Below are 14,961 nucleotides of genomic sequence, written 5' to 3'. Positions count from 1 at the left end.
GTTGCTCTGATTTTATTTGTTTCATATAATAACAGTATGGCCAAACTAGAATATTAAAACCAATATTTTTTGTAGGGATTAAATAGGGAAGTAAGTGGGAAGTAAACACCTCCATCTTTTAAAGAAAACTTAGAGAAACACAGGAAAATATGTTGTCAGAAATAATCCTGCAGCGTGAAGGAAATTCACTGAGTAAGGTAATGGGGATTTTCCAGCAGATTCCTATAATTACTCACCTATCACAGAATTTTAACAAGTTGCCCAGAGTTACCTTACAAAGCAACATTAAAAAAGTTTGCCTCCTTTGCTCCTTTTGCTGGTAGTTCAGTAGCAATTAACCAGTAAACACTTGTTGGTCACTGGTCTGTGGTTCCCATAGTAAGAGTTGCGCTGAGATGAAGACAGGAGCACTGAGCCAGAAAATCTTAACCTTTGTACCTAAGTTTACTCCGATGAAGTTTACTTTTTTCGACAAGCACTCTCATGAAAGCAAAGTAACGCATAGTTATAAATCTTTGCAAGACTGGTATCTGAACTCCCATTACAGGATTGGACTTTATATTGCTGATATTGAGCTCCGCTCCAGAGGAGAGTGAAGTCAGTGGAAAGCCTCCCAAGGACTTCCACCAGATATAAATCAAGCTCAAAATGAGCACTGAGCATCCTGATTATTTTTTACGGCTCCTGCTAGGTACCTTCCACAAGACCTGCAGGATTTCAAAACAAACGGTCAATACTAAAATGTAAAGAAAGCTTTAAGGGCGCGTTTGGCAGCGAGCCGAGGCCTGCGCTTGGTCTGGACGGTCGAAGTTCGCCGAGGGCGGTGGCGATGCAAAGGTGGGAAGGAGGCTGGCACCACGCGCTTCGCCGTCGGGGTGAAGCGGCGGGAAGGGAGGGTTTAGTCAGAGGGAACGAGTAACCATCTGGCTGCGGGCGGGGAAGTAAGAGGATGAGGGTGACGACGGTAGTAACGTGTAAGGCTGCCAGCTGCGCGGTTCCGAGTCTTTAAATAAAGACAGGCCGCGTCCTCACAGACCCAAAAGCTGATGAGGGCCGTAGGGATTCCCCTCAGTCACTCGCAGATGAGCTGACTGATGATGGGTTATTTGGGGTTATCTGCTTACCCTGTTGATTAATAACATCTGTTCCACAGCTGACAATATTGAGAACTGTACCTCTCTACCAGGGAGTGAAAACAGACAGCGCTGTTTAACTCCTTTGAGATGTATGGGGTGGGAAGGCCCTCTCTCCCAACGGCCCACCTCCCTTGCGTCGTCCCTTTTGCCTGCCCTGACAGGAATGCGCCTGTGTGGTCTGTCCAGTGCCATTTTCCACCCCTTCGCCGCTGTAAATGGCGGCCGGCAGGGCTGGGCTCGGGCCGGGCAGAGTGGAGATGGAGGCTCCACGCAGGGCAGGGGTGCCAGGAGCAGCCAGGCAAGGCTGAGGCGTCAGGGAGGAGCAGCCCTGATGGCGGAGGGGACGAATTTAAGCGCGGCGCCGGGGCCACCTTGACCCGAGGGCAGCGCGCCCGGGGGGGGTGGCACAAACCCCTTCTCGGCCTCTCGAACGTTGGCACTTGGCGGCCCGGGGCGCTGGGGGCAAGGCTGCCCGAAGCAGCAGGCTGCCGGCTTAGCTCGGTGTCGCTGGTGAAGCACGACCAACGGCGCGCTGTCCCCCGCCCGGGGAGAACTACAGCGCCCGTCGGCCCCTGCGCGCCGCCCCCACCTTTCCCGCCTCTCGCCGTTATCGCCTGCCTCCTGTCAGCGAGGAGCCGGACCCGGCTCGCCCGAGAGGGGCTGTCGCCGCGGGGAAGGGGGTTGCTGCGGGTGGCGGCCGCCCTCGGGTGGGCGGCGGCGGGCTGGAGCGGGGCGGTCTCGTCCTCGTCCTCCTCCACGTCCTCGACCCCGTCCCCGTCCCCGTCCCGCGCGGGGGAGCGGCGTCCCCGCAGCCTCGCTGCCCCGTCCCGTCCGCTCCCGCGGCTCATGAGGTGAAGATGGTGATCCGCGTCTTCGTCGCCTCCTCCTCGGGCTCGGTGGCGGTGAGTGAGGGCGAGCGGCGGGGAGAAGGGAGAGGGAGCGGGGCGAGGGGGGCCGCCGCGGCCAGGGCTCAGCCCCCCCGGGTCCGGGGACAGCGCCGGGCGAAGCCGCCCGGTGGTCGTCAGCCGCCGCTCGCCGTCCCCGCGGTTGCCGAGCTGCCCGCAGCTCCGAGGGGGAGCAGGCCGGCACGGACCTGAGAGTCAGTAGGCTGCTGTGAGACGCGGGTCTGAATTTGCCGGGGTTGCGTGTGCAGTGGGGGAAAAAAATGACAACTTCCCCCCCCCCGCCGCGAACGGCCGCCAAAGCTTAACTTGTTCGCAAACCGCCTTTGGCAAATGAAGACCCCCGAAACCTCTTCGCAGGGGACGAGTGTTGGGTGTGTTTAAAGGGTCTTAAAGGGCATTAAAGTGGGCTAAACTTGCCTGCTTGGGAGGGGGGTTCAGCGCGCTGGTGTAGGGGGAGACGGCCCTGAGGCACGCTGAACCCGGTCAGGTGCCTTGCTGCCTGCCAACTACCGCGGGTTTAAAAAAATAAGTAAAAGGAGAGCCTAGAGACAAACTTGAGGCCGCTAGCACCTCTCTGCATTAAGAAACACCCTGGAAAAGGTACAACTGTTTTCAAACTCGGGTTTGAAAGGCATCACTGCGTCCTCTGCTTAACTGAAGCTCTTATAGCTTTCTCTTGTTGAATTCATTATGCATGGACCTATGAATTTCCGTATTTTCCTATATAGCGACAGCTCTGATTTCCGTTAAGGCAATCTGAGCGAAAGCATTCTACTGAATTTGTCCTTTAATGAGAAACATCAGAAGGATTTAGATATAATTGCTATTCCTTATGCTTCAGCAGTGAAGGCAGTGGCATTTTTGCGTTGCAGAAGGATGTAGCACTGTATTTTCCCATCTGAAGGTTTATTGTGTGTTCACTTCCTTCAGCCTTTTCCTGCGTGACACTTGTTTTCAGTTCAGTGGCATGGTGACAGGTATGTGTTCTGATACATTTTGGCATGAAGTGTACAAAATGCTTAGTGGCTGCATTACAGCTAATAAAAACTAATTATCCATTTCAGTAGCCAACTGAGTAAACACAGAGTGTCTTCAGAACTCTATAATCCATGGTCATCAAGCATCCGTAATAGAAACATCTCCTTCCCCACATGGGCAGTTGGTTCATGCTGTGGTAGCTCGGTATTGCTAGGTTTAGTTTGTTTCATGCTTCATAGCTTGAACAATAATGCATAGTTTTATATTTTGTTTTTGTTGAAGAGGGGGGAAAGGGCCACATAATTAGCTACCCAAATCTCCTGTTCTGACCAGTCTGCAAATAGGTTACTGATTGGAGTTTTTCATTCTGTCCTCTCCTTCCCCTGTCTCTGCGTGCAAGGTACATATCCTGTCAACAGCAGCAATATAACCCTCTTCACTATCTATTAACCCAGCAAACCAAATCTGAGGTTGACAAGTAATTTAATTTGCACATCAGTTCATTTGCTGACGTTTTTTCTGGGTTGGACAGCAAGAAGATGACATAAAATGCAGATAACAGTTTGCATACTGGTGATAGTCAACTTTCTTCATCTAGACAGCAGTATGTCCGAGTATAGGCTAGTCAGAGAAGAATAGGTAATTTAGTGATTGAAGGTACTGTTACACAGGACCAGAGCTATTGCATCTCTTTTCTGTCAGTTTTTCTTCATCTGTGTTGTCACAGCATTTAGGAACCTTCATTGTGGGCTAGGTTCCTGCTGTACTCAATGTTGCATCGCTGACGCTTTTTTTCTGTGGGCTTCGCAGGGGGTGTCCATAGATCATGGCTAAGTGATTGAGGAAAATGACAAAGAAAAAATTATTATCAGCTGGTTATATGGGAATCCACATCTGGAGAAAAGGGCGGTTACTGTATTGCACATCTCTAAACAGGGAAGTTTTAAACTTACTTTCGCCCTCCTCGAACTAGACATTAGTGAAAGGAAGCAAAAAGTGTTTGAGTCATGTAATTCCTTGTCGTCTCCTCCAGCCTTCAGCAAAACTACATCAGCTACTTTTTGGGATCCTGTGCAATTCATGAGACAGGATGATGATTTCCCTTATAGATCCTACTCTGTGTCCTGCTAAAAACAGTGTCGGAATCCATGGTTTAATTTCCACCTGTAGGTCAGCTTGAATCAAATTGTAGGCTAGCTGCTTGTGAGAGTCCATGTGGCTGAGGTTAGTATCTGACCTGCTGTAATTGACTGAAAATGTCTATATGTAATATTTGCTGATAAACTAAAAGCATTGTCATAGTGACATGATTCACTTTCCTAATCTCACTAGAGATACTTTGTTAAATTACTCTTTATTTTAAAATGAAAAGTCCATCTAGTCTCTAGAGTAAGCTTTTGGTTTCGTTTGTTACCTCACTAGCAGTGTGCTGTTAAAGCAGGGACACTTCTCTTTCCTCTTTGTGCCGGGAATAAAACTGGTTTGAGTTTGCAGAGGGGGAGGGGTGAAGACAGTGATTTGTTTAAATAAAAATAATAGGTAGCAATTTCCTGATGTTAGCTGGTGAAAGGTGATATTACCAAGCAAATATAAGGAGCTAAACTCTTTCTATATGACTCCTTTTGAAATCTTCAGAAAACTCAGGTCAAATGATAGGCATTTGGCTGAAACATTCCTGAGAAATATACTGGTTGTGTAGTCAGCAGAGACTTCAGTTTGCATAAGTATAACTTTCCCTGGAAACTTTTGAAATGTTTATTGATCCTGGTACTTGGTGTAATTTATTTTGTGCTAAAGAAGATAAAAATATGTAATAATCATACATAATTCTAAGAGTTCAGCACATAAAATGTTTTGGGGGTCATTCTGGAGAATGAGAAAAGGAAATAATTGGAGTGGATGAGAAGAAACCAACAACAACAACAACGTGAACCTTCCCTCCATTTGGTCATGGACTTCTACCTGGAGCATTGTCCTCACATGTGAAGGTTCTTAGACCCCTGAGAGGTTAATGGTAGTAATTATTTTTTGTTGGTTTTTTAAATAAAACTTGTGAATATAAATGCCTCATGAGCTTAAAAGAGCTCCCAGATTCCCCAAACCTACTTGTTGCTTGTTGTCGTCTTCAGTGTTTATGGAAGCTGGACTGTGGATTTTGCTGTAGGGATGCTGTAGACAAATTCCCGAGACCTTCTTGTGGGAAGGGAAGAGAGAGGCATTGTGTGTATGTGTACGTTTCTAAATAACCTTGTGTTGTTTTAAGCATGCTTTAGGCAGATCCAATTGAATCACAATGGGAAGCCTCTGAGTAGGCAGGCAGGCATGTTTCTACAAGCCTTACCATCTCCTACTTTTTCTGACCTGGATTTCTACTTGTTGTTGGTAAGCTGTGTCTCGAATTCCAAGCACTTCTTTGTAGGACTGGGGAGGCACAGGCTTTGCTACTCCTCCCTGATAAGGACAATCAGTGTTCTTTTGTGCTTAGGAGAAAGGCTACTTCAAAATTAACATTTACTTTTCTCCCTCAGCAGTGCTTCACTGTTGTCGGGAAATAGTTTATGCCCTCGTTTTTCACCAAATCATTCCAAGGTGACTGTTATTTAATCTGTTTCACATTTTCCAGTCTATCAATAAAAATTTACACTCGTGCTACTGTACTATGTATTGACACAGTTAAATGGTTTTCAGTGTTTTAAAGCAGCTCTACCTTTGACAGGAAGCTGGTAGTAAGAGCTAAGTAACTCTCTGTCTGGAATTCCTACAGTTAACTAGAAATGCCACCAGAGGAGACTTCAGTCCTCTTGCAGGCAGAGGACTGAAGATCGGGTAAGGGAATGTCATTAGCATTCAAATAATGGAGACACTTCAAACAACTGTCTCGCTTGTACTTTCTCCTCTGTTGTAATAGTTTATTGCTTTGGAGCTTCATCTGTTAAGCTGAACAGATATTCTAGAGGAGTTACTGAAATAATGGAACAGCAGGTAGAATCTTCTCTGACCAGTGAGAGATGCAAAACACTTTCCCATTGAAATTTTTGTGTGTTAACGAGATGTGAAAAACACATAACTGAAATGAATTCCATTTAGTGTACAAGGGCAAGTGCTGCTCAGCCACATTCTCCATGAGACCTGTTTAGGGGGATAGGAGGGTTTGAGGAGAACAGCACCAACCTGAAATGAATAGACTTTTTAAAATTACCAAAACTTGGACTTTGACTCTTGCCACTGAAGAGAATTATGGATTTTTTTACTAGGAAGCTTGATAAGATAGGTGCAGTTATAGTTAAATTGTTTCTATAGCAAATATTGGTTTTATGAGACCAAAGCTCTGCTTTTGTTTAAGCATATTATGGAGGTCAAATGAGTTGGAATTTTTGTTTCCTGGAATGACTTTAAATCACAGTATAAAACATCAGAATGTCAGAATAATTGCAGGCATGTTTGTTTGGTTCACATGTTGTTGAATAATGTAATGAAGACAAATACAAGGCTAACATTCTTAAGGCTAAGCTTGTCTCCTAGCGATAATGATGAATTTCAACTCCACCCTTGTTTGTACCAAGTCATTGTAACTCAACATTTCTCATAGCACTTCTCAGGAAGAATGTGCTTCTTGTTGAGAGGCGTGGAATAAATTAACTTAGAATCTGTCACTTCTAGAATATCCACCATCTAACAGGTTTTTTTTGCCTCTCTGCACCCCAAAGGCACTACAGTCAAAACTGAAAGTGATTTGGTTGAGTGATACAAGTGCTTTTTGTGAAAACTCTCTTAGTTATGGTGGTCATTTGGAAGGATTTACAACTTCTTGTATGTGATTTGCAGAAATTCAACTACCTATGATATAAGATATTAAGCTTTGCAAATTATAAACATTATCATGATTTTTTAATATTTGAAGTTTGTAAAATCAGATCATAGCAGCAGGTAAGTTAGCTTTTCAGAAGTGAGACAATAATCTTTACAATTAGAAGTGATCCTGCAATATTTCCCTGGGAAATAGCAGTATTTTAAATGCATAACCACAGTATTGTCTTAACATCTGTCAGCATGCTGAGGATGCACCTGTTGGATTGGATCCTCAAAGCCTGATTTATGAATCTCACATGAACCTCGTACTGTGTCACTTCACTAGGTCAAGATGGTGGTGCTTTTGGTTGTGCACCTACAGAGTGGTGCTGTAGCACCAGTAGCAATACTGGGAGTAAAGTTCCATCCTTGCTCAGTCACAGGGCTCGTCATGTGTATCCATGTCTTGGACCTTAGCAATTACATAGTGCCTATAGGAGAGATCTGGGGACTTACTGGATCTAGTCCCTTGGACCGACAGAATTAGTTCCCTCATCCTTCCTCAAGTTTCTTATTGCCAGGTCAGGTGGCTCATAGTCATCTTTGCTGGCTTCTGTCGGTCCTGTTTTGCAGGGTTCACATGGCAGAGGGAGCCTGAGAGCCTCGGTCGCGGCTGTGAATTCTGCGAGGCAGGGAGGTCAGTGCTGAAGGCTTCAGCTATTTTTCTCCCTAAGGACCCTCTGTGGATCTAGCTGTCAAGTCTATATTCCAGAGAAGTCTAAATTCTAGATACATCCTCCTGCCTCATAATGGAGAGAACTAAGAGCCTCTGAACAGCGGTTCAGATAGCTTAAGGAATGTGTTCAGGAGGGAGGTGGGTGAGAACCCTGGTCACAAGGATACAGGTGGAATTTAGACCATCTGTGTATGGTATTCAGTACCTAACTGTTGCACCATTCTTGTGTGCTCTAGTGCTTTTCAAATATTTACATTGCTTCTTGGCAGATAGATTATGTCAGAAATAATGCTAGCTTGAAGAACACACTTTAGACTACATAGTGTCATGAGCAGTAGGACCATGTGATTACAATTGTAGCTGTAATAAAACTTCAAAGGAGGTATTGTTCTGACTGGGTTTCTGAAGACTGTTTGGAGTGGGTGTTTTGATTGGGCTTTCATCCAAGCTAGGTGGCTTCCATGCTTACTATTAAACATACCACAAACATTAACCCTAAATGGTGTCTCATGTGTGTGAAAAGTTCAGGACTTTAATAAATGTGTATTGTTCTAAATTTTTTTATTCATGCATTTAAATGGTACAATGCTGCTGGCTCCAACTTGGATTTGCTTGAGTACTGTCTGCAAACATAACATGTCCTCATTAGCAGTAAGGAGAAATGAACCTCAGGATATAATCTTCTACCTAAAATGAAAGAACTGGATTGTTGGTAGAAGGGTTGTATTGGACTCCTAAGCCTCTGTCCTTGGGCAAACCTTAGCAAGTAAGTACCAGTTACATGACTTAACAGGCCACGTTCTAGGCAAGAGAGCTGAATTTCCTGAAACTCCACCACTCTGGTGAGCAGTGAGGCTAGAAACAAATAACTAGCTCTTGCAAACTTATGTCTCTCTTCTATTCCTGAATACTTCCCCATTTTTAAAATTTAAGGACCTATAGATAAAATTCAAGAAACAGGGAAGACATACCGGTAAATGTGAAAGTGTACTAGTCAAAGTTACCTGATAGTACCAAAGCCCAGCAAAGCTTGCCAATATAATGGGAAAATATTTATTCAGAGTAAATTACCTTTCTTAGTACTTGTAAGAGCTTCAAAAAAATTCCTATGTTTTAACTGATATATTGAATATTCTGCTTCTAATAGTCTTGTCATTGGTAAAGTATACTGCTGAATAAGTCCATTTCACTTGCTATATGAATGCTTTTGATTTTAATTAAAATCCAAGCAAAAATTAAATCTATAATGCAATATGTTTCAGCTGACCTCTGTTAGATTCTCTCTGGTACTCTTCTGTACAATCCATCTTCCAATTTAATTATTTCAGACAGTTTATACTTCTGTTTATCCAAAGAGGAAAATGTAGAAGAAATTAGGATTTGTGCAAAAATAGTCAGCATTTAAGGAAGTTCTTTATTGTATAAAATGAGGATCACTTTTGTCTTCAGCAGTCTGAGTGCAACTTGGAGATAAAGAATTGTCACTAAGCTGGTAACCCAGAGTGTATCATTTTACTAGCAAGTACGCTAAGGCCAACAGTTTCCTCACCTGCAGCCTCAAGTGCTGGCCTCATAAGGGAGTCTATCCAGAAGGAAATACTGCAATCTTTGTTATGCTTGCAGTGTGAAAGCTTGGTAAGAAGAGTGATGAACCAGAAAAGCTGTAGTCTTTGGAATATATTCGTAGTTGAAATCTACTGTATCCAAAACCGTGATCATGTTCCAGTATCTCAGTGTTTTTTACCAGCTTAATGTTTTGGTAGGTTTTACAGAAGATAGTTAACATTTTGCAAGTCCCTTAAGTTGGTGGATTTCCTTCTTGATGGGGTGAGGGGAAATGTAGAGGTGGTGGTAGTGTTTCTTACCTGTGACTGTCAATGGAAACAGTCTGCAGTTAGCTGCAATAGCTCAGAAGAGCTTCTGAGTTCCTCAGTAGCCATGAGGTTGTTTCCTTAATCTTCTATCCTGGGGTTGGTATGTTGTTTAGTCAGCACCTGTTGGATGGGCAGGTGGAGTCAATTCAGAAACCTAAGTCACTGTTGACTCTCATTGCTAAAAACAAACATCAGATTCATTTTAGTGGGATTCATGTAGGTGTGCAAAATGTGACCCAATCTTTCAAGGAATGACTCAAAGTTGTTGGTGAACTTCAGATGCTTTGACTGGGAAGAAAGGGTGACTGAGATACAAACATTGTGCCAGCAACTAATTTAACATAGTTTGTCTCCTAGCAAGAGAGCATGGATACAAAACCTGCTTTCTTGTCTTTCTTGTGCTTTAGGCCTCCATCTGTGAAGTATTTGGGGGTGAAATCTTTGTTTCTTCTGTTCAAGGCTGTGGCAGTCCCTCCATTCAGGTGTGCTACTTCCCTGTAAGAGTTATTTAGCACCACTCTGAAGGGGCTGAGTCTAAAGTGTGTGGATATCCTTCTTTTGGGGTGAAAAGAGCTATAGTGATGAGGAACCTTCTCAAAACAAGTTATTTTTATCTCATTAGTGGGGGAAGAGAAAAACAAATGGATTTTACAACAAGAAAACAATCCTATTTAGTCTAAATTTAATATCGTACTTCACTATAAAGTAATTGAATTTGGGATGGAGGAAGGGGAGTAACTGTCTTACTAGCTGATTTATGAAGAGGTGCAGGTTGTTCAGTGACTCATGTTAATCATCGGTAACAGCATGCCCTTCAGTTGCTGCCCATCTGCCTTGGGTAGGATGGAGCTTGTCCTGACAGTTAAGAGTTCCAGGATTTGTTGTTGTTTCTGCTCTTTTACCTTTGGATAACTAATCCCCACCATTCCTAGTAAGACGAAGTGGAAAACTGCAAGATGTTTCTCATTTTACTGCAAGGAATAAACTTGCAGAAGTTAATGCCTGGGAGTGACCTTTGCATATGTGAATATACATACGTAGATGTGTAGTTTTGCATACATATATATATATTGATACATATATTTATGTACATATATAGTGTTTATATATTATTTATATTTATATCTGTGTATGTGTGTATGTTTCTTAACCTTGGAATCACTGATAGATGCTAATTATCACTCGGTAAAAATAAACCATTGATTTTTGCATCCCCAGAAGAGAAATAAAGATAATGTCCTGGTGCCTCACATTGGTTGCTCAAGATATGTCAGCATCTGTCAGGGCCCTGTCAAAAATGACTGCTCCTTTATTTGAATGGCTGGACCTTAGGGAATTGTAACCATGGATGTCTGTCTTATGTGTCAGCTGGAGTGCCAAAATCATGGTGCTTGCTCACCTATCTTTGTTACTCCATGTGTCTGGCCTATACTTAGGAGCTTTACTTATGTAACTTATTTCAGATAATGAGGAGCTTACAAAACATCCAAACAGTTATACCAATGTAAGATATCCACCTTTATGATTGTGCTGGCTAATGGGGACATACGGTGGCATAAATATTTCACTTCCTACCTAGGAAAAAGGTAACGTTGGTGTAAACAATGCTGTGAAGATTTTTATCTGGGAGCTCTGACAGGGCTAGCGGAGGCAGTTGAAGACCTTACTGCTGATAACTGCAAAGTTGCTCTTCTGCCTGTTGCAGAGCTCCAGGACAGAACGCTTGCCTACATTCTAGCCTCTTTGGTTGCAGCCTTGTGTGTTTGCCTTCAGGGGTGCTGAAGGTGGGCTAGTAATACATTGGACTGTGAAACTGAGCATCTGCAGCAGCCGGACATCTCCAGTTTTGCCACTGTGCAGGGTTGATCATAACTTCTGGCAAGTTTCTGCTTGTGACAAAGCCTTGAACAGCCACAGTTTCTGACTTTGTGAACATCCCATTTCATGGGACTGTTCTGCTGCAAACTCTGCCAGCGGGGTTACCCTCAGAGGTTTTGTTTGTAGGCAGAGCCCTGAAACCATGAACTTGTACTCCATATTAAATGCAAATCAAAATGTGATTGCGTGTGTTCCCTTCACAAATTCTGGTAAGTTTTCCCTGTTGGCTTTTGGCTTTTTATGCTTTTACAAAAAGACAGACCTTGTTTACCTTACTTAAGAGATATGGCCCATTGTGATCCTTTTTACCAATCTGCTATGTAATACAGGTCCTCTGAATTCACTGGATAGATCCCAGTCGAAGCAAGAGAACGTGACTCAGAAGAAGAATTCTTCAGAATTTAATGGTGGAAATTCCACCACAACTTTCACAAATTTGTTTTATTTCCTGACATTTTCATATGCTGCAGAGGATGATATCGGGTATTATCTGTGCTATTAAAATCTTTATGAATGATTATTTGGAACAATTTAATAGTAACATTACAAATCAATTAAAGACTGGTTTCTTAATCATGGAATTGGGGTTTGTGTTTTACAGAGAAAGGCAAGTGAATTTTTGCGTGTTTTCATTTGAAAGAAAGCTTCCTTTGATCTGATGAACAATAGAGCATCAGCAACTGAAACCTGTCATTATGTTGCTGCAGGGTTAGTGAAATTATCATCCCTGTGTAATCTAAAGAAACACAGTTCAGGTATGCATTAAACCTTTGATGTGGATCTGCATCTCCTAAGGTCAGACAATCTTCCTGAAGCATCTCTAATTGAGTGATCTGATATGTTTATATAGAAGCAGAGACAGGAGTGGCATTTGAAGGATTTAGATATCATCACATTCTTCAGCAGGAACCTGCTAGGAAGCTAAAATTAGTTAGAAGGGAGATACAAAACTAGTCTTTGATCAGAGAAGACATCTGCCATGCTGCCGTGAAGGCCCTGTTGTGCAGGCAGTCCCTTCCTACTTGGTGAAACTGGCTTGCCTGCAGCAAGGTCTATTTTCCAGTAAAGGTTCCCAGCATCAGGCCCCAGGGGAGTCTGAAAATCTGTGGGTTTATTCAGCGTGGTATTCAGTGATACCTTTGGCTATGTGGAGGTGACTCCTGTTGACCTTACGGGAGATGTCTGCAGTTTATGGGATAATAATCAGGTGGCCACTGTGTTTGGGGAGGCAGCTAGTCACTAAGAAATGGGCCTGCAGAAGCATAAAAGAAAAGGTAATTTGTATGTACAGAGCTGCAAGAACACACAAGCTACACGGATATAGTTGCATTTGTTGAAAGACAAATAACATTGACATTTGTTAATAAAGTTAGAAGCCTCGTTCTGCTCTCAGTTGAGTCAAAGGTAATTTTGTTATTGATCTGAGTAATAGCAGTGGCAGTCAGCCCTGGTTTAGAGAATGGTATGAACAAAATCCATCATCCTTGCCTTACAAAAACATACTGATAGAACTTTGCAGTAATATAGTCCAATTTTATCTGAAATATGACATTTGTCTAGAGCCACAAATGCATTTTTCTGTTGCTGTTTCATGTACTGCTGGGAAAACCTGTAAATATCTGTAAAAACTTAACACAACAAATTCTGAATGACTTGCACTGCTGTTACTTTAAAGTGCATTATCAAGGGTGTGTATATCTGTGGTTGGCAGAATGACACATCTGTGCTGTGTGGATAGTAGCTGTCAGGAGAAAATAGTGAAAGTATTGACAGCTTTATTTCATAAACTTGTTTTTCAAATTCTTTGGGGCATTTTGGAATCATGATATCTCTGATCCTTCAGGATAAGAAAACAAATAAATGCCAGCATAGTCCTTCTTAAGGAAAGGCTAGTGTTTTTTCCAAGTGTCCAAGGGGACTTATCATTCTCCCAAATTCATGGAGGGGGATTAGTAGCTGTGTGGGAGAAATATGGATGTCATCTTGTGTTTATGTGGGAACAGGGTTCTCCATGAAACCCAGTATGCCACTGCTGGGCTAGGCAGTACTGCAGTTGTGGAGCTTGCCTTAATGTCTCTTAAAAACTCTACCATACTGTCAGGCACCTCAGCTGCATGTGGCATCTTAGGGCTCCACATCCTTCATCAACTAGCTCAGGTTTCAGAAATAGCTGGAGCCACAGTTGGGTGTAATTGGGTGTTGGGCTGTGGGTCCTGAGTGACAAAATATAGAGAGTGCAGCCTCATGGGTAAGGTAGGAGATGGCCAGTGGGACTTAACAGCTTGAGCTAACAGAACTGAGACCCCACCCAGATGAAATAAGGCTAATTACTTATTACCTCTCATGGGCTGCTAGGTGTTTTTATCCATTCTAATAGATAAATATTCCTATGCCACTGGGTTTTGATGCTTAAAGCTAATGAGAAGGAAGAAACATGACCTATTTTTTTTAGTGCCAAGAAATTTGCTTTTATATCTCATTTGCAGTAAGTACAGAAGATACAGCTGGGGATGCTTTATTCATTGTGACAAAACAATGTGACTGATAAATGCATAGAACTAGTTCACAATACTTTCAATGCTCTGCTGACTCGCCATGTCACAAAAAAAAAGAGAATTGTGTGTTTTCATCTTGAAAGTTTAGGTGATAAACATGTTAAATAATAGGAAATGTGTGTGAATTTCTTGTGAGGGGCATTTTTTTGTTTTTAAACTTTTATTTTTCTTTGCAGAATTTAGAATAGAATAGAATAGAATATTTCATTGGAAGGGACCTACAACGATCATCTAGTCCAACTGCCTGACCACTTCAGGGCTGACCAACAGTTAAAGCATGTTATTAAGGGCATTGTCCAAATGCCTCTTACCACTGACAGGCTTGTGGCATTGACCACCTCTCTAGGAAGCCGGTTCCAGTGTTTGACCACCCTGTGAAGAAATGCTTCCTAATGTCAGGTGTGAACCTCCTCTGACACAGCTGTCGCGCATGTTATCACTGGATCCCAGGGAGAAGAGCTCAGCACCTCCCTCTCCATGTCCCCTCCTCAGGAAGCTGTACAGAGCAATGAGGTCGCCCCTCAGCCTCCTTTTCTCCAAACTAGGCACGCCCAAAGTCCTCAGCCACTCCTCACAGGACATTCCTTCCAGCCCTTTCACCAGCTTTGTTGCCCTCCTCTGGACGCGTTCAAGGACCTGAATATCCTTCGTAAATTGTGGGGCCCAGAACTGCACACAGTACCCGAGGTGAGGCCGCAGTAACGCTGAATACAGGGGGATAATCCCCTCTTTTGACCGGCTGGTTATACTGTGTTTGATGCACCCCAGGATGCGGTTTGCCCTCTTGGCTGCCAGGGCATACTGCTGACTCCTACAAATATTACAGCGTTTGCTTACTTTCCAAAACCTGCTTATAAAACTGCTCTCTTCAGTGCTATTTCAGTGAACTTTAAACAATTACGAAATATTTAACACATTCTAAGAAAATAAAGAAACAAAACATAGTTACCATGTTTTTCTTCCGTCTACAAAATCATAACTCTACCAAGCAAGCTTGATTCACGTTAACAGAGTGATATCTCTAAACCCCTGCAGATTTTCAGCTATAGCAGTATTGGACTTCCATGTGCAAGACACCAAACTATTCCCTGCTCTCCTAACTCTGCAGGA

At 43.1% G+C, this 14,961-nt stretch overlaps 1 protein-coding gene across 1 annotated transcript in view; it reads left to right on the top strand.

The window, feature by feature from the left end:
* Positions 1-1,299: 1,299 nt before the first annotated feature.
* Positions 1,300-14,961, top strand: part of SH3BGRL2 (SH3 domain binding glutamate rich protein like 2) — a 49,323-nt gene continuing 35,661 nt past the window's right edge. The window contains exons 1-2 of the mRNA XM_029997909.2: positions 1,300-1,434; positions 1,634-2,038. Of these exons, the coding sequence (XP_029853769.1) occupies positions 1,300-1,434; positions 1,634-2,038 (540 nt within the window). The remainder of the gene's footprint in view (positions 1,435-1,633; positions 2,039-14,961) is intronic.

Source organism: Aquila chrysaetos, chromosome 2 (genome assembly GCF_900496995.4).
Source record: "Aquila chrysaetos chrysaetos chromosome 2, bAquChr1.4, whole genome shotgun sequence".
Lineage (NCBI taxonomy): Eukaryota > Metazoa > Chordata > Aves > Accipitriformes > Accipitridae > Aquila > Aquila chrysaetos.
The sequence above is the reverse complement of the archived record's forward strand: the minus strand, read 5'-3'. Positions and strand labels throughout refer to the sequence as shown.